The sequence below is a fragment of the Dipodomys merriami genome, unplaced genomic scaffold (assembly GCF_024711535.1).
Source record: "Dipodomys merriami isolate MVZ:Mamm:240054 unplaced genomic scaffold, mDipMer1.0.p SCAF_2, whole genome shotgun sequence".
Classification (NCBI taxonomy): Eukaryota; Metazoa; Chordata; class Mammalia; order Rodentia; family Heteromyidae; genus Dipodomys; species Dipodomys merriami.
In genome coordinates, this window is record NW_027203381.1 from 32,105,006 (window position 1) to 32,125,383 (window position 20,378).

A 20,378-nucleotide genomic window follows, 5' to 3' on the forward strand; every position below is an offset into this window, starting at 1 on the left:
CTGTAATCCTAGCTACTTAAAAGAGACTAAGAAGGCCATTCTGGATAAGGTGATATACCAAAAAACAAACTATGAAGTTTATGGATCTAACTTGGGTAAAAAGTATATTTCTAGGGGTCAGAGTAACTAACACTTGGTCTGAGTCTTTAAAAGAGAAGAAAAAGTCCAGGAGCTAAATAATTATGGCTTGGGGTAATGAGGAAAGAGGCTATAAAGGTGAAGGAATAACAAGAGTGAATTGAAGGAATAACAAGAGTAAACTGAAGGAAAAACTTCACTCTTATAACAATAAGTATACTGAGAATCTCAAAGATTTTTGCACATCAGGCAACAAGAAAAATTACTGAAGATCACCAAAACAGTTTCAATTAAGCTGGGTGCTGGTGGCTCATGCCTTGTAATCCTAGCTACTCAGGAGGCTGTGTTCTGAGGATCATGGTTCAAAGCCAACCTCAGCAAGAAAGTCTGTGAGACTTTTATCACCAATAATCCAACAGAAAACCAGGAGTGGTGCTATGGCTCAAGTGGCAAAGCACTAGCCTTGAGCTGAAGAGTTCAGGGACACCGCCCAGGCCCAGAGTTCAAGCCCCACAATTGACAAAAAAAGTTTCAATTAACTTAATGCAAGAAGATTAATATAGAGTGTTAAAGAGAGTGGCTAAATTACTGAAATTAGCACTTGTGTAATGAAAAGTGACTTAAATAAAACCTTACTGACTCTGCTTAATATATTGTTTCATAGGAGCTTCTATAATAGTAGCAAAATTGCCTTGCTTCAAACAGTTGTGCATAGGCCTACTAATGAGTTATTAAGGAGTACATGCATGGATGATAATGTATAAAGAATAGGAGAATAATCATGCTAGTGAGAGAAAAGTGTTTATGTGAGTTTAAGGTTCAAATGTGCAGGATTTCCGGGACTCCTATTTCTTTATCTATTTTAGTTGGTAGCTGGGTATTTATTTTGTCACTTTTTAAAATCACATATATGTATATTGGCTATTCTGGACAAAATACACTTCCCCTTGCATATTTTATATACATAAATCTGTGATACCTTGCATATTTAATATTCATAAATCTGTGATAAGATATAAATTAAGTCAAAACCAAATTTTCAAAAACAAAGAATAAATGACAGGGAATGTGGCTTAGTGGTAAAGTGTTTGCCCAGCATGCATGAGGCTCTGGTTTGTAGTCTTCAAAACCACATAAGCAAAAAAAGCCAGAAGTGGTGCTGTGGCTCTCAAGTGGTAGAGTACTAGCCTTGAGCAAAAACGAAGCTCAAAGACAATGCCCAGACCCTGAGTTCAAGCCCCAGGACTGGCAAAAAACAAACAAGCAAAAAAAAAAAAACTATGACTAAAATAGAATTAAGGATTCAATTAATACCACATTTCAAAGAACTCTATTTCTTAACAATTAAAAAATCCACTTCAGCTGGGTGCTAGTGGTTCACGCCTACAGTCCTAGTTACTCAGGAGGTAAGATCTCAGGATCAAGGTTTGAAGCCATTTGGGCCAGTAAAGTCCACTCAGAAAAAGCTGTGGAAGTGGCACTGTGGCCAGAGTGCTGGCCTTGAGTTCATAAAATGAAACTCAGGGACATTGCCCAGGCACTGAATTCAAGCCCCAGCACTAGCACAAAAAAAGTCTGCTTTCAAATACCTCACTAAAAGGAATTGTGCCTCTAGTTTTCAAATGATATACAAAATCAATGATAAAAAAAGAGCCTTCAGTTCTTAAGTCTAATTTATATTCAAGGTAGATTCTTAAAATGATTTTAGATGGTGTAAGCTTAACTACATCATGAAGTTTATTCTCCAATTTTCTGTGTGCCATTTGAAAGCAAAACTATAGTTCTGATGGGATCATTTACTTTAAAAAAAGAGTCATACACATAAAAAAATCATATACTCATAATTTTCATTTTAATAATTAAATTGTTGCTTTTAGAAATAAATGTTGCTTACCTGTTCCCTACAGAATCTTGAGAAATCTGAAAGTTTGGAATGATAGAAGAAACACCATATTCATCCTGATATTTCTTACAAGATTTGTAATGATGTCTCATTCGATAGAATTTAATCTGTAAATTATTGATTAAAATGTAGTTTTTAATTTAAAATAGAAAAAGGTTGAGATAATGTCAACAAAGGATAAAAATAGGTAACTAAATGTTTCATTTAAGGTTTCTTTCAAGAAAATAATTATTTAATTCTTAAGTAGGAGCTCAAAACAGGCAATGTACTTTTGTCCATTAGATGCACAAAGGGTAGAGAAGAGTCTACCTTCCATAAATTCATTGTAAAAACATATTAACAATTTCACACTTGAAATATTACTACTAATATTTTTTAAGGACTAAGAGATTGCATTATGCTACTGCGTGTTTTTTTTAACTAACATGGCAGATAAAAGGAACATACAAAATTAAGTTCTCAGGTTAATATGTGGAATATTTTTCAGTTTCTCACAGAGTAAAGCCAAAATATTTCAAACTTCTTTCCAGTTTCATTTCATTGTACTGCCTATGAAACACATTTCTCAAAGACATAGAAAAGCAGATCTGAATGAATGAAATATAAAATAGCAACAAGTTTTGCTCAATAACTACTAGCTATTAGAAGTGTCTACAAGCCGGCCACTAGTGGCTCATGCCTACAATCCTAGCTGCTCAGGAGACTGAGATTTGAGGATCACAGTTTAAAGCCGGCCCAGGCAGGAAAGTCCATGAGACTCATCTCCAATAAACCACCAGAAAATGGAAGTGGTAGTGTGGCTCAAGCACCCAGGCCCAGAGTTTAAGCCCCACAACCAACACAAGAAAGAAAAGGAAAGGAAAAGTATCTATAAGCTGGGTACCTGGGGCTTATGTCTATCATCCTTCCTATTCAGGAGGCTGAGCTCTGGATTAAGGGTCAATGACAGCCCTGGCAGACAAATCCAAGAGACTCTTACCTCCAATTAGCTAGCAAAAAGAAGTGGAGGCCTGGATCAGTAGAGCACCAGCCATGGGGGTGGAGGCAAAAAAAGAGTGCAAAGCTCTAACTTCATGCCCCAGTTCTGGTGCCCATTTTGAGTGAGCACACACAGGCACACATACACAGATCTTTAATAAATCCAGACATATGGATCTACACAAAACCTAATTTGCCTTGCCAGTTTACTCCTCAAAATAGAATAAAAGCTAGAGTTACTTACCTACACCTGATTCTCCCATCTGGTCTTTTGCGAAACATTTTGTCATTTTTTAAATATGTAAGTGGACAGCTACAGAGTTGTTTGATTACATAAATCCTTCTGGCCAAACTAAACATTTCTACGTATAAAGCTGCAATAATGATGCTACTGTCAAAAGAATACTTAAGAGTTGAGTCTGTAACCATAAAATGAGGTAAATGTTCATTTGGTTAATTCCCTAAGTAATAAATGAATGACTACCTTGAAGAAAATGTCATGCTAATAATTATGGTAAATTTACAGATTTTATCTTTCAGTCTGTTTTCAATATACGTTTTCTTTTTCTTTTTTAAAATGACATCTTTTTTTCAAACCAGAGCTTACCAAAAAAAAAAAAATTAAATTGTTTCAGCTTAGAACCTTCAAGAGCTATGTCACATTTACTCTACCTGTTTTGCACAGCATCTGCAGCTGCCAGAAAACTTCCTCATGATATTTTCAAGATCTAAGGCTCGTTCCGGACATGCTCTTTCTCTTCTAGTCACATTTCCACGACACAGGGGACAATGTATTCCGCTTTCTCTCATTGCAGTCAAGAAACATTTTCTACAGAAACTGAACCAAATATTTGTGACATATTAATTACAGAAAAATTTACCCTTTTCATTTCTATAATTAAACACAAACAAGTAACTATGGATATGTATTTATGCTAAGTAATTCAAGCTATTCATATGTACTTTTTTAAATTTTATTTTAAAATAAATTTTAAAAATGAATTCATCAGGAATAAGACTACATCAAAAGTAAGAAAAACTACATGTAAGTCCACTTTACAACTTTTAATAAAATAGTAGGAAAATTCAGTATTACCATGTAACCAACTTGGGCTGGCTCTGCCATTTAGTATTCATGCGAAGCATCACACCTAAGGACATTGAATGTCTATCTCCTGCCCTTATAAAGCAGAGATGTCTGAGATGTGTTTCAAGGTATTACTCTACAAAATATGACTATGTCTAGGGTGTAGATCATAGGTGGAGCTCCTGCCCAGCATATGTAAGGCCCTAGGTTCAAGACACCATCCCTGGGCTGGGAAGGTGGCTCCGTGGTAGAGCACTTGCCTTGCATGCCAGAGGCCCTTGGTTCGATTCCTCAGCACCACATAAGCAAAAAGAAAAAAAGCCGGAAGTGGTGCTGTGGCTCAAGTGGTAGAGCGCTAGCCTTGAGCTGAAGAGCTGAGGGACAGTGCCCAGGCCCAGAGTTCAGGCCCCACAACCGGACCCAAAAAAAAAAAAAAGAGACACCATCCCTTCAAAATCTAAATATCCCATAATGAGTCTGTTAATTCCTTCCTCCATTTCTGTCAATTTTCCTATCTATAAAGTTATATTGGTGGATCTATAAAACTTGGCAGTTTTATTCAAATGAAATGCCTCTCATAATGCTATTTCAGTCAGATGTTGTATGATGATAATGCTACACTAGCTTTCTTTGGAATGATATGAAAATACAGATATATAAGACCAGGTACATGGGGGGGGGCAAGGAGGGAGAAGGAGAAGGATTGGGATTGAGGGGGGAGGGGGAGGCTGGGAAGGGATGTAAAAAAAAAAAAAAAAGACCAGGTACATAATAGATCTATACTAAGATAGGAGACTATGTACATCTCTATCTAATTTATAGTCTTTAAAGTATGTGTATATTTGTAAATTCATCAAAAGGGGGATAAAAATATCAACCAGCCTCTTAAAAAAGCATATTTCTGACAAGAACAGGAATGAAAGGAAAATTATACTTTTTCTATAGTTCAAATGTTTTACATTAACACAAATTGCTATTAAACTTAAAACAATGTGGGGATTTAGTGAGTTTTGTTGTTGTTGTTTTTAGATACCATCAAAAATAAAAACAAGCCAGGCACCCTTGGCTCACATCTGTAATCCTAGCTACTCAGGAGGCTGAGATCTGAGGATCAAAGTTCAAAACCAGCCCAGAGAGGAAAGTCCGTGAGATTTTATTTCCAATTAACTACCAGAAAACCAGAAGTGGTGCTGTGGCTCAAAGTGGTAGAGTGCTAACCTGGAGCTAAAGAACTCAGGGACAGTGGCCAGGGCCAGAGTTCAAGACCCATGATTGTTGACCAAAAAAAAAAAAAAAAAAGAAAAAGAAAAAAGAAAAAATAACCTGCTGTCTAGTCCATTGTGGAAAAGTTTTCAGTTTAACTCATAGTACTCATATTAGCCTTTAAAAACAATGTGGTACTTTGTTTTGCTTTGCTTTTTATGTGTGCCTCGTACCTGGGGCTTTAACTCAGAACCTGGGCATTACCCTGAGCTTTTTTGCTGATGGCTAGCACTCTACTTTTGCCACAGCTCTACTTCCAGGTTATGGGTGGTTAGTTGGAGTTAAAAATCTCACAGACTTTCCTGAGTATGCTGGTTTCCAACTGTAATCCTCATAGCTCAACCTCTTGAGTACCTAAAAATGACAGGCATGAGCCACCTGGCCAAAACAATGTATTTTAAAATGAACAATATAATCACATTTAAAAATTCCTCTACACAGTGCTCAGACCAATAAGAAAACTGAAGCCCTGTAAATAATACTGAGCAATGAAATCTATGAAGTATTATTCCAAACAACACACAGTTGTTTTTATAAAGCATACAAAACTTTCATGAGAAAAATTCAGAGCACTTACTATTCTGAATTCGTAATAAACAATTCACTAAGCCAATACTTTAAAAATTCCAGCAACAGTATACATTGTTCCAAGTATATCTAATGCTATATGAATTTATTCAAACAGTTCTGTTTATAAGGTCCAATAGGGTTTTTAATTTCAAAAAACGTTTATGGATTCATAAACATTACTTAAGAATAGACATGTAAAAGTCAAAATCAAGGGCAACAGATACGGTATGGAACAGATCTTTAAAGTCATACATCAAATCTTAGCAGCTCAAGTAAACCTGCTTTTAAAATTTAAAGATAAGTTTGGCTTTATCTAGGAACACATAGCTAATATTTAACAATAAGCTATAGTTTTTCACAATCCTCTTGGTTAGAATAGTCATAAATTATCTTAAGAGTATCACTAAGAAAGTTTTAAAAAGCTTAACTCAACTGGGGATGGCTCAGTGACAGAATACTGGCCTAGAATTGAACCCTAGGTTCAAATGAACCCTAACATTGAACAATGGCCTTGCAATGGATCTTAGTTCAACCCCTAGCATTTCAATAATTCAACTATATCAAAAAAGATAACATTCTGTAAGTTACAGGATATGACAAATTAATATTATGATAATTTTTTTCAGCTAGTACTAGAAACTATACCCAAAACCTCTTGCTAGGTACAACTTGAGCCATGCCTCCAGCCCTTCTGTTTATATATGTGATCTGGTCTGTAATGTTGTCAGGGCTTGCCTGGAACTCTGGTCTTAACTCTGGTCCTTCTTCCTCTGCCTTCTCAGAAGCTGGGATTACAGGATTCATTACCATGCCCAGCCTATTATTGTTAAATACCACAATTATAAATTACTTTTCTTTTTGCAGTGCTGAGAACTGGGTCACACTCCAGAACTGCAATACTGAGCTATATCCCCAGCCTTAAAGACTTTTTAAAAGTTTATATTTTCCTGGGGCTGGGAAGATGGCTAAGTGGTAGAGCGTTTGCCTTGCATGCCTGAGGCCCTGGGTTGGATTCCTCAGCACCACATAAGGAAAAAGAAAAAAGCCGGAAGTGGCGCTGTGGCTCAAGTGGTAGAGCGCTAGCCTTGAGCTGAAGAGCTGAGGGACAGCGCCCAGGCCCAGAGTTCAGGCCCAACGACTGGACCCCCCCCCAAAAAAAAGTTTATACTTTCCAAAAAGCAAAATATTGTATTTAGTGGAAAATTACTGCTCACTGACTTAATTATCTCAGTGCCAAAACTTTTTTTCCCCCTTGGTGCCTTACATGTCAAATGCTATATGAGTTTTTTTTTTTCACTAAAAGTAGACACAAATCCACCACGTTCCAATAAGTGCAAGTTGTTTTGAAAATATTGGTAATAGCTATAAAAACAAAGATTTAGGTTGGGAATGTAGCTTACTGGTAGAGTGCTTGCCTAGCATGCATGAAGCCCTGAGTTAAATTCCTCAGTATCACATAAGCAGAAAAAGCCAAAAGTAGCATTGTGGCTTCTCAAGTGGTAGAGTGCTAGCCTTGAGCAAAAGAAGCTCAGGGATCATGCCTGTAATCCTAGCTACTCAGGAGGCTGAGATCTGAGGGTCATGGTTCAAAGCCAGCCTGGTCAGGAAGTCTGTGAGACTATTATCTCCAGTAAACCACCAGAAAACCAGAAGTGGCGCTATGGCTCAGTGGTAGAGTGCTCGCCTTGAGACAGATAAGGGACAGCGCCCAGACCCAGAGTTCAAGGCCCACGCCTGACAAAAAAAAAAAAAAAAAGAAGAAGCAGCAGCAGCTCAGGGACAGTGCCCAGGCCCTGAGTTCAAACCCCAAACTGGTAAAAATAAAATAAAATAAATAAAGATTTAAAAGCATACAAACTTTAAGAAAATAATAAGTAAAAGTCACTTTAAGCTGGGCACCAGTGGCTCACACCAATAATCTAGAAGGCTGATATTTTGAGGTTCAGGTTTGAAGCCAGCCCAGCCAGGAAAGCCTGTGAGACTATTATCTCCAATTAATCAGCAAAAATCCAGAAGCCAGAAATGAAGGTGTGGCTCACATGGTAGAGCACAGCTTTGAGCAGAAAAAGCTAAGGGATAGCTCTGACCCAGAGTTCAAACCACAAAATGATCACTTTTAATAACAAAATATCTGTTAAAGGGCAGGAAATTCAACTCCATGGTAGAGTGCTTGTCTAATATGTGCAAAGACCTGAGTTTAATCCCCAGTAGGGCAAAAATAAATTAAAAAAAAAAAAACTTAGGTGAAAAAAATCCTGTTAGTTCCCCAAAATTATGCATCTAAACTGAAACTGTACAATACACTCTTCAAATACTACATTAAAGTTATTAAGGTGATTATTATACAAAATATACTGGAAAATGTTCACATATGAAACTCTTAAGAAATGTAGTTCAGCACCTTCAACAAGAGGGTGGCATTGTCCAAAAAGAAATGTACTCCTTTCCTGACATATGTAACAATAACACCACTGTAAATCACCTTTATAGTAACAATTTTTTTTTAATTTTTAAAAAGAAAAGGAGAGGAGAGAGAAGACAGGAAGAGAGAAGAGAACTGAAAACAAAAAAGGAAATGGAATAAACAATGTAAGAAGATTTTAAATTAACAAGACTTATTTAAAAGGTACAAATTTTTAAGAAAGAAATATGTAAACAAACAATTCTAGTTAATAAATATATTAACATAAAACTAATTAAAAGGTCCTTAAAAATGATTGCTCTAGGGCTGGGAAGGTGGCTCAGTGGTAGAGCGCTTGCCTTGCATGCTCGAGGCCCTGGGTTCGATTCCTTAGCACCACATAAGCAAAAAGAAAAAAGCCAGAAGTGGCGCTGTGGCTCAAGTGGTAGAGCACTAGCCTTGAGCTGAAGAGCTGAGGGACAGTGCCCAGGCCCAGAGTTCAGGCCCCACGACCGGACCCAAAAAAAAAAAAAAAAAAAAATGATTGCTCTACAGGATTTTGCCAAACAAAATAAACTTTTTTTTTTTTTTGTCGGTTGTGGGGCTTGAACACTGGCACTATCCCTCAGCTCTTCAGCTTAAGGCGGGTGCTCTACCACTTGAGCCACAGCACCACTTCAGGTTTTCTGAGTGGTTTATGGGAGATAAGAGTCTCACAGAGTTTCTTGCCCTGGCTGGCTTTGAACCACAATCCTCAAATCTCAGCCTCCTGAGTAGCTAGGATTACAGGCGTGAGCCACCAACACCCAGCCAGAATAAACTTTTAAAGACTATAGAGCAAGAATATATCATTAAAGAAAAAATTCTGGGGTTTGAACTTAAGCCTTGTGCTTGACAAGCAGGTACTCTATCTAATTTGAGCCACATCCTCAGTCCTCTTAATTTTCATTGTTTTTTGAATACGGCCTCAAATTTATGCTTGTGCCCATGATCCTTTGTTTATGCTCTCTGTGTAAGTGAAAAAACAAGTGAGAGCCATTATACCTAGCTTTTTACTATATGAGATGTAGTCCCAAAAACTTTTTGCCCAGGCTGGCCTTGAATCATATCCTCCAAACTTCAGCCTACTGAGTAGCTAAGATTATATACATAAATATATATATATATATATATGACTATATCTTAAGGAGCAAAAATTATTAACAAAGGTACCAAAGCAATTCAATGAAAGAAATAATTTTTCATAAGCAATTCTGGAGCGACCGGACACCACAGGCAAAAACTTCAATCTAGCCAATCTCTGGTAGCTGGCCATCTGTAAACCTAGCTACTTAGAAGGCAAAGATCTGAGGATCATGGTGCAAAGCCAGCCTGGTCAGGAAAGTCTATGAGACTCTTATCTCCAATTAACCACCAGAAAAGCAAGAAGTAAAGCCCTCGCTCAAGTGATACAGTGCTAGCCCTGAGCACAAAAGCTCAGGGACAGCACTCATGCTTGAGTTCAAGCCCTAGAACTGGCACATTCACATGCAAGAAAGTCTGTGACACTCTTTGTCTCCAATTAATAACCAAGAGTTGTACACCAAAAACCAGGAGAGCTGTGGCTCAAGTAGTAGAATGCTAGCCTTTGAACAAAAAAAAGCTCACAACAGCATCCACACCCTGAGTTTAAGCCTAAGAATAGGCACACACACAACACACAACACACACACACACACACACACACACACACACACACACACACACACACACACACACACACACACACACACACACACACACACACACAGAGCACTGCATGTTCTTTCCCTATCATCTTTGTCCAGAATGTTTCCTCTCCACAAAATATTCTATACACTAACAAAACCCTCTACAAACTAACATCTTGAATGTGGCTTGGTGGTAGAGTGCTTGCCTAGCATGCACAAAGCCCTGGGTTTGATTCCTCAGTACCACATAAACAGAAAATGCTGGAAGTGATGCTATGGCTCAAATGGTAGAGCACTTGCCTTGAGGACAGAGAGACTCAAGGACAGTGCCCAGGCCCTGAGTTCAAGCCCCAGGACCAGAAAAAAAACAAAGACAAGGGCTGGGAAGGTGGCTCAGTGGCAGAGTGCTTGCCTTGCATGCATGAGGTCTTGGATTCGATTCCTCAGCACCACATAAGCAGAAAAAGCCGGAAGTGGTGCTATGGCTCAAATGGTAGAGCGCTAGCCTTGAGCTAAAGAGCTGAGGGACAAGTTCAGGCCCCATGACCGACAAAAAAAAAAAAAAAAAGACAAAAACAAAAATTAACATCTATACATCAATTAAATCTAATCAATATAATTTCCTCAAGAATGGCCTGACTAGCTACTTACCTACCAACATTGATGGTACTCCTCTCATATTCTTTCCCTTTCTCTCCTCTTCTCAACTTTGTCTGTAATTATGTCTCTCTAAATGTTTAAAAAAACATATATATATATATACATATGTATATATATGTAATACCCAGCTCCAGAAAGACAGAAATCATATCTACTTATCACAATATTCTCAGCATTTTTTAATTAATAAGTATTTTATTGTGAAAATACCGTATGGAGGGGTTACAATTACATGGGCAAGGTAATGAGTACATTTCTTATCAAGCATTGTTGCCTCCTCCTTTGTTTTTCCCTTACCATCCCTGCCCTCCCATCTCCAGAACTACACTCCCCCCTCTCAGCATTTTATCATATTCTAGTACAAAAATCTTATTTTCCTAAAAAAAAAAAAAAAAAATTAAATCTCAAAAAATAACACATGGTCTGCTCAAGTCAAAACTAGGAATAATTTCCCACGTACAAAGCAGTTTACTAGAGTTATAATCACTCCTATGTGATATAGTTGACAAATTCCCTTCCATCTGCCGTGTGTGTGTGTGTGTGTGTGTGTGTGTGTGTGTGTGTGTGTGTGTGTGTGTGTGTGCACACGTGCGTGCAGGGGTCTCGAGGCTTTTAACTCAAGGACTAGGCACAGGGCTAGGCACTGAGCCTGAGCTTTTGTGCTCAAGGGAAGGGCTCTACCACTTGAGCAACTTTTGGCTTTTTGGTGATCAATGGGAAATAAAGAGTCTCATGGACTTTCTTGCCCAGGCTAACGTCACACTACTACTCTCATATCCCAGCCTCCTTAGTAGCTAGAACTATAGATGTGAGCCATCAGTACCCCATTGCATCTGCTATTTTGGGCCCATTTTAGTCACAGTTTATCTTAAAGGAAAAGCACATATAAAATGATATATACCAAGTTGTTCCCCTTTATCTATAGTTTTGGGTTCTTCACCTTCAATGACCCATAGCCAACTACATTCTGAAAACATTAAATTCCAGAAAAAGCAATCCATAAATTTAAATTGCGGGGTTTCTTTTTTTTGTTTGGCAATCCTGGGGATATAACAAAGGGCCTCACACATGCTAGGCAAGCAATACCATCGAGATACAGCCTCAGCCCAATGGCAGTATTCTAAATTGTATGATGAAATCCCACACTGACCAGAATGGAACATGAATCAACTGCCATCTTGGTTATGACTACTACCATATAGTAGCGGTTTTTTTTTTTTTAACTTTCTTTTACTTTGTAATTGCACCCAAACGTAAGGCTAGTGATGCTGACAACTTGAACCAGACAAAAAGAAATGGTGAAGTGCTTACTATAAGTGAGAAGGTAAAACTTCTTATCTTACTAAGGAAAGAAAAAAAGTTGCATACTAAGAACAAATTTTCTATGAAATTGTGAAGGAAAAAAGAAATTTGTGCTAATTTTTCTATTACAACTCAGACTGCAAAGTTATAGTCACACTGCTTAAGTACTTAAGTTCAAGAAAAAAGGTACCAGCTAAAACAGAACAATGGAATGGATAAGTTGATCAGGGTACACTATACATGGAGATGTATAACAACACACCTTCTTTGTACAATCAAATTATGCTAATAAAAAAGATTAAAAAGATATTTAATTTGTGGATGGAAAGTATAAGCAAAAAAACATATTTCACCTAATTGTAACTCAGGGAAACTAAGAGAGGAGAAGAAAAAATGAAAGAGGTGCCAGGTGTCCATGGTTCATGCTTATAATCCTAGTTACTCATGAGGCTGAGATCCGGAAGATCACAGTTCAAAGCCAGCCCAGGCAGCAAAGTCTATGAGATCCTTATCTCCAATAAACCAGAAAACAGGAAGTGGCACTGTGGCTCAAGAAGTAGAACACTAGAGGCTGGGAAGGTGGCTCAGTGGTAGAGCGCTTGCCTTGCATGCATGAGGCCCTGGGTTCCATTCCTCAGCACCACATAAGCAGGAAAAAAAAAGCCAGAAGTGGTGCTGTGGCTCAAGTGGTAGAGCTGAAGAGCTGAGGGACAGAGCCCAGGCCCAGAGTTCAGGCCCCACGACCAGACCCCCTTCCCCCCAAAAAAGAAGTAGAGCACTAGCTTTTAGCTGAAGAACTCAGAGTTCAAGCCCCACGACCAACAAAAAGAAAATGAAAGAGGTTAAATAATATCAAAATACAAGGCATATATGTATGATAACGGCAAAAGGAAATTCAGTTAATAGTGTCAAACGATAGGGGGTAACAGGACAGAGGAAAAGAGAATAATGGAGGGGCAAATCCAATTAAAATATATGCCCTGCAAAATATTATAGCAAAACTTTGTACAATTCATATACACATACACATACACACACACACACACACTCACACACACGCATGCACAAATTGAATAACTTGAAAGTAAAATAGTGTCTAGTAGGAACTAGAAAAGTAGAAGGAAAGCAAATGCAAAGGCTTAATGAAGACAAATGAATGTAGTCAAAGGACTTCATATGCATGTATGAATATACAACAATGAAACCTGTTGATATTTCTTAAGGAGAAGAAAAATGAGGGGAGAATTCCATTGGGGTACATTGTATGAATATATGGCAATGTCACAATTTAATCCTCTTATACAACCAATATATGCTAATAAAAACTGAACACACAATAAAGTTCCAGTTGATATGTAACAAGCTATACCAGAAACTAGAATTTGGTACAATACAGTTTTAGGTTCCTTCTATAAATATTGGAAAGAAACTTCTGGAAGATATAGTGGGACAACTATACAACTTTAGTTGCTCCAACATTATATTTAACAGCAAAAGATAAAACTAAACTAAACATTAGTAAGCAATGATACATCAAAAATTTATTTAAGGCTTTCTCCCCCCCCCCCCTCCCCGCCCTTATTCTATTTTATTTTAAGACAAAGTTTCCCTATTATTCCAGAATGATCTTGAGTCACAATTCCACTGCCTCAGCCACCCCAATGCTGGCCTTAGTACCAGTGTGCACTATTCCAGACTTGGCTGATCAAATCCCTTTTTTTTTTTTTTCCCTGTAAAGGGGCTTGAACTCAGAGCTTGAGCACTGTCCCTAAGCTTTTTCTACTCAAGGCTAGCGCTCTATCACTTTCAGCCACAATGCCACTTCTGATTTTCTGGGAGTTAAGTGGAGATAAGAATCTCACAGAATTGGGGCTAGGAAGGTGGCTCAGTGGTAGAGCGCTTGCCTTGCATTCATGAGGCCCTGGATTGGATTCCTCAGCACCACATAAGGAAAAAGAAAAAAAGCCAGAAGTGGCGCTGTGGTTCAAGTGGTAGAGCACTAGCCTTGAGCTGAAGAGCTGAGGGACAGCGCCCAGGCCCAGAGTTCAGGCCCCATGACTGGACAAAAAAAAAAAAAGAATCTCAGACTTTCCTGCCCAGGCTGGCTTTGAACATCAATCCTCAGATCTCAGCCTCCTGAGTAGCTCCAATTACAAGTGTGAACCATAAGCACCCGGCTTGATCAAACCACTTTCATCTAGCTTGTTGAATAACTATACTCAATACTATTTATAATATTGGTAGATAATAGAAGCTCAATATTACTGAGAACAATTTAACTACTACATATCCATAAAGCTGACAGGGGCCCTTTGAGGGGGAAGAGAATGTGTCATTGTAATTGAAGCCAGCCCAGGCAGAAAAGTCCATGAGACTCTTAGCTCCAATAAACTACTCAGAAAAAGCAAGATTTTTTCTAGTGGCTTACCGGAGATAAGAGTCTCATGGCGTTTCCTGCCCAGGCTGGCTTTGAACCGTGATCCTCAGATCTCAGCCTCCTGAGTAGCTAGGATTACAGGCATGAGCCACAGGCACCTGGCAGAATTCTCAAATTTTATATGTCTTTAAAATATCAGGAGTCTTCTCTCTATTCCCACTATTATTACCTTAGTTCCGGTTGTAATCATTCTCTTCCCTGACACATCAATACTGCCCAGTGAACCCTGACACTAATGTAAACTTTCTAAATCAAGTCATAAACATGCTGCTCTACAGCCAAAAAATTCAGCTGTCTCAATGGCTTTCAGGAAAAATCCAAATTGGTTGGATTACACATTAAGTCCCTGCTGATCTCTATGGTCCATCTCAGTAACACTCATTCTTTGGCTCCAGAAAAACTTTATAATCAGGATACAGAGTAATTTTCTGTACATTGTCATGGCTCTGATTATGATATAAATCTATTCAGGGTATTCCCCAACAAGCTTAGAATACAAATTCTGACTTCAAGTTTAACTTTACCCAGGATATCATCTATATACTCCTAAGCTGATTTAGATGTGACATAAATTTTTTATCTAAATCTCTTACACATCCATCACACTCATTTATAGGTCTTATGATTAAACTATCAACAGTTTCCAATAAAATTTTGAGCACTTAGTTTTCTTAATACCAAATACAGAACAGCTAATAACTGCTGTTTGAAGGAGTGAATAGGATTAAATAGGAATTTATATTTTGGTAAAGTTATCCTAATGATAATGGATTTGTTCCTGAGGATAGTCAGTAGGTAAATCATTACCTGTCATTAGACAGGACAACAAAAACTTATTTCTATTTTCTAATAAACCCCAAGTCCTTATCATGGTCTCTATGATCAGCCAGGTGCTGGTGGCTCACACCTGTCATCCTACTCAGGAGGCTGAGATCCAAGGATTGCCTTTCAAAGCCAGACCAGGCAGGAAAGTCTATGAGACTCTTATCTCTAATAAACCACCAGAAAACCAGAAGTGGCGCTATGGCTCAAAGTGGTAGAGCACTCGCCTTGAGCTGAAGAGCTGAGGGGCAGCACGCAGGCTGAATTCAAGCCCCACAACCAACCACAAAAAAAAAAAAAAAAAAAATCAATGTACATATATAAGACCCTAAGATCAATCCACAGCCCCGGAGAAGTTGGGGGAGGGGAGGGAGGGAGGGAGGGAACCTGATTTTATGACAAAAATATAAACTTGTTTAAAGGAACGATGTCTTTCCTTTGTGAAAAAGGAAATACAAATGACATAGCAAATAATATAACAAAAATAATTCTATTCAGGGCTGGGAATGTGGCTTAGTGGTAGAGTGCTTGCCTAGCATGCATGAAGCCCTGGGTTTGATTCCTCAGTGTTACATACACAGAAAAGAAAAGCTAGAGGTAGCACTGTGGTTCCAGTGATAGACTAATAGCCTTGAGCAAAAGAAGCTCAGGACCAGTGCCCAGGCCTTGAGTTCAAGCCCCAGGACTGGCAAAATAATAATAATAAAAAATTCTATTTACAGAAAGGGGAGGTAGTTCAGTGGTAGAGTGCTTTTACCTGACATACTAAGAACCTTGGCTGTTTCCTCACTAAACTCCTTCCAACCAATCAAAATCATATTTTACTGTTACCATCCCTTCCAAATAAAGATTTTTCTCCCTCTTCCTACTTTTAGTTTATTTTTCAGCAGCCAGAACTGTTGGATAGAGTCACAGTAGAGGATTATTCTCTGCCCAATACACTGAGAAAGTCCTGAGTTGAAAAAAAAAAAGTCATCTCCACTCTCTTTTTCATAGCCTTGAAATAAAAAAAACTAAATTATAGCCCTTAATTTAAAATGTACCACAAGAATCTGGGAATGTGGCTTAGTGGTAGGATGCTGGCCTAGCATGCATGAAGCCCTGGGTTCAATTCCTCAGTACCACATAAACAGAAAAAGCTGGAAATGGCACTGTACCTCAAGTGGTAGAGTGCAATCCCTGAACAAAAGAAGCTCAAAGACAGTGCCCAGGCCCAGAGTTTCAAGCCCCAGGATTGGCAAAAAAATTAATTCATTAATAAAACAAAATGTACCACAAGGAAAGTAGATTAATTTGCCTGAAAATTCTAGGGCTCCTAAATATTAAAATGAGTTCTGTGAGGTCAATGACCCAAAGAACAATTGAGATGATTCTGTCCAGAAAAGATCTCCTGTGTATATATATTCTCAGCAGCTACTACAATTTCCTCTCACCTTGCCAACTCTTCTTCTTTCCTTTCTAGTCACTCTCAGCACAGAATTTAAATTTGTGTCTGTCTGTGTAGGTACTTAACTTGAATTCAGGGCCTCACACACTTGATGGGCTTTTCACTCATAGTTGGCTCTCTATCACTTGAGTCATGCCTACAATATAGCTTACAAATGTTTTAAATAAGTAAAGACATAAAGTTATGATAATACTGATAGATTACAAGCAAAAATGTACACCCTACACCCTAGAGAGCTTAAAATACTTTTCTAACAACCTGCATCTGCTGAAATAAATAATATAGGAATTTCAGACTGTAATTTGTCTCCTTTAAACAAAGAAAAACAAAATTGACATAGTTTCTATTATTAAAAGCCTCATATTCTCACACAACACTAGTGCTCATACCTGGAATCCTAGGTACTCATGAAGGTGTAATCCTCTGAGGATTGTTTGAAGCTAGCTGGGGCAGGGAAGTCTATAAAACTCTTAGTTCCAATTATGCACCCAAAAAAGCTGGAAGTGAAGCTGTAACTCAGTAAAGTGGTAACCTTGGGCAAAAAAAAAGCGCAGGGACATTGCCCAGGCCCTTAGTTCAAGCCCCTGGACTAGCACCAAAAAGGGGGAAAAAAAAAAAAAGACTAAGAAACTGAGAAAAGTAAGAAGAGCTCATCTATAGTAATGGTAATTGTTAAGAACCCAAAATTCTATCACTTTTGTATCTTTGTTTCGTTTAAGGAGGGAGTCTTGCCAAATAGTCCCTGGAACTCACTATGAAGCCCAAGCTAGCCTCAAACTCAAGATTATCCTCCCTCACTTTCCAAAGTACTGGAAATACACCGGGCACCAGCAAGCCTGGCTTCTATGTATTCTTTACAAGGTTATAAAACCCCAACTCTTAAAAATAAAAGGGTAAAAGGAAAAAAAAATCTAGAACGATGTTCAAGTCTCTTTGCTTGTTCCCAAGCACAAAAACTTGCAAGCTCGGGGTGTGTGTGTGTGTGTGTGTGTGTGTTAAAGATTTTCAGGCCCCACCTGCCCGAAATTCTTTGGTAAAATTGAAATGGAGACTGGGGAATTGGTATGTTTACTTGAAAAGTTCTCCAGGGACTCTCTGGTCATCAACCAAGTTCGTCAAAAGCATTATACACATCCAGAAATTTTCCTTCAAGCTTTTCTGACACCAGGAGTCTAGAATATGATCAAAGTTCGTGCTCTAAATATGCCAAACGAAGCAGCACTGTGACACCTCCTCTAATTCCTTTGGGTTCCGCCTCCACTCCCAGTTAGTACATCTTCAGCTCATTCCTCTTAAAAGAACGCCTCTTCTGACTTCCACTTCTGTAGTAATGTAGTAAATAAGAAACAGAAGGGTGTAACTAACACAACGGGAAGCTCTCACTTCAGTATGGGGATATGCTGTCAGTTCTAACACATGAGTAGGGAAATTTAAAAAAACAAAACAAAACAAAAAACTTGTTTTAAACCACTCTGGTGTGTTACTGAATTTCACACGAGCCCGGATGTATGCAGGGCTGGCCTGGGAAGCAGGGCTGGAGGATAAATTCAGCGTTCTGGATCGTGAAGGGCGGGGGGGGGGGGGGGCGCTTTAAAGCCAGCGGATCACGGAGCCGGGGAGCGGGCGCCCAGCGGGTTTGACACTCGACACCCCAGCCTTCACTGGGTTGCTAGGAAACACAAAGGCTCCACGTTCCCTGCGATTCCTCCCGGGCCTGACAAGAGAGCCCTGAGGCCTCGAGGGTCCCCGAGACGCCGCCGAGCGGGCCTGACCGCCGCCCGGGGGCTGCGAACACCAGGGGATCCGGGGACCCGGGCTGAGGCCGAGGGCGCCCGGCGCGGCGAGCCGGCCCGGAAGGTTAGAGGCTCGGGGCCGGGAACCGGCAGCCGGGGCGAACGGCGCTCGGGGGCAGGCCGCGGCGGGCTCGGCTCCCGCCAGGCCGGAGCCCGAACCCGGGTCCGGGCCTAAACGTCCGCTCGGGGCGGCTACTCACACGTGCTGACAGGCCGCGGTCCGCACCGGCGTTTTGAGCACCTCCTGACAGACGGGGCAGTAGAAATCATCTTCGGTGTAGGTCGTAGCCGCGGAGAGGTCCTCGGCCATGGCGAGGGCTGGGGTGGGGAGGGGGGATAAGGCGATGGTGGCAGCAGAGGCCGCAGAGGCGGCGGCGGCCCCGGGCCCGACTCCCGGCGCGATCCCTGAGGGGGAAGGGAATCGCGTGAGGAAGCTTCGAGCTTCAGGAAGCCGCTCGCGCCAGGAAGGGGGCGTGTCCTGAAGCCAGGCTCGGAGGGGCGGGGCCCGGGGCGGGGCCCTGAGCGGGGGGCGGGGCCGAACGCGGAAACACTACCGCCGCACGCGCCTGGTGTAAGGACGCCTCAGATTCGTCTCCAAGGGAAGAACAGCACGAAGGCGGGGCTTGGCGGGATCCCCGGTCGGCTGAAGGAGCGATTGGCTGAGCTCTCGCTTCCATCAAGCCGGCAGCACGCGCCCAGGACCGGCCCCTCACGCCTAGGACGACACCTCGCCCCGCCCCCACACGGGCCTCCCGCCTAGGCCACGCCCCCGAGGCGGCCCCGCGGCCCTCAGCGTGGGCGGCTGGGCTTTCCCCCGCGGTCCCGTCCTCTGCCCCTCGCCAGTCCCAGGCCTCGGCCCTGGCTCAGTCCCTCCCCTCCCCGCCCCGGCGACACCACCCCGCCGCCGCACCTCGCTCAGGGGCCGCGTCCCCTGCTGCCACCTGCCCCCGAGTGTGGACGGTCACCTCAGATCCCCCGAGCGGCGCTGGGGGTCGAGCTGGGTGTCCGCGGCGTGTTAATGGAGAGGTGGCTCTGTGCCGCCGTCTGGCTTCCTCTGCCCTCGCAACCAAGGCTGCCGGGCCAATGGAGCGGGGCGCGCGCAGTCCTCATCTGCTCCGGACCCGGCCTGACCCGAGGCTCACGGGGCACCGGGATCCTCCCGCCCCCGCCCGCGGCTCTCCCGTGGCATCGCGCGGCTGCCCACGGCCTGTCGGGGGCCGGTCGCCGAACGCCAGGCGGGGACCGCGGGACCCCGGCCGGCCGCCGGGCCGGCGGGGGCGGGGCGGCCCGCGTAGCAACCGAGAGCGTGCACCTGCCGGGGTTGTGACATAGGCGCCGGGCGCCTGCCCGCCCCCCCCCCGGGCCTCCCCCGCGCCGGGCCCTGCAGCGCCCACCCCGAGCCTGGCCGCCCCCCCCCGGGCCTCCCCCGCGCCGGGCCCTGCAGCGCGCACCCCGAGCCTGCCCGCCCCCCCCCGGGCCTCCCCCGCGCCGGGCCCTGCAGCGCCCATCCCGAGCCTGCTCGCCCCCCCCCGGGCCTCCCCCGCGCCGGGCCCTGCAGCGCCCACCCCGAGCCTGGCCGCCCCCCCCCGGGCCTCCCCCGCGCCGGGCCCTGCAGCGCCCATCCCGAGCCTGCCCGCCCCCCCCCGGGCCTCCCCCGCGCCGGGCCCTGCAGCGCCCACCCCGAGCCTGGCCGCCCCCCCCCGGGCCTCCCCCGCGCCGGGCCCTGCAGCGCGCACCCCGAGCCTGCCCGCCCCCCCCAAGACCTCCCCAGCGCCGGGCCCTGCAGCGCGCACCCCGAGCCTGGCCGCGCCCACCACTTGCACCCAGGTTTTCCAGAATGTGGTGCTGTCCTGGTCGTTCCTCTAGGAGTGTTCCTCTTTGCCACGTGCCCTTGCTGGGCTGTTTTGATCGTGTCCAGGTAGGTTCCG

The 20,378-nt window shown here is 42.4% G+C and overlaps 1 protein-coding gene across 7 annotated transcripts in view; it reads right to left on the reverse strand.

Moving 5' to 3' along the window:
- Rnf138 (ring finger protein 138) overlaps nucleotides 1-19,689 on the reverse strand; it is a 29,556-nt gene extending 9,867 nt beyond the window's left edge. The window contains exons 1-4 of one of the 7 annotated variants that reach the window (XM_070029374.1): nucleotides 19,416-19,689; nucleotides 18,651-18,768; nucleotides 3,632-3,797; nucleotides 1,973-2,088 (exon numbers count right to left, since the gene is read on the reverse strand). In XM_070029374.1, the coding sequence (XP_069885475.1) occupies nucleotides 1,973-2,088; nucleotides 3,632-3,797; nucleotides 18,651-18,760 (392 nt within the window). In that variant the 5' untranslated portion in view covers nucleotides 18,761-18,768; nucleotides 19,416-19,689. The other 6 variants (XM_070029372.1, XM_070029373.1, XM_070029377.1 and 3 more) reach the window with 6 other exon arrangements.
- Nucleotides 19,690-20,378: the final 689 nt, after the last annotated feature.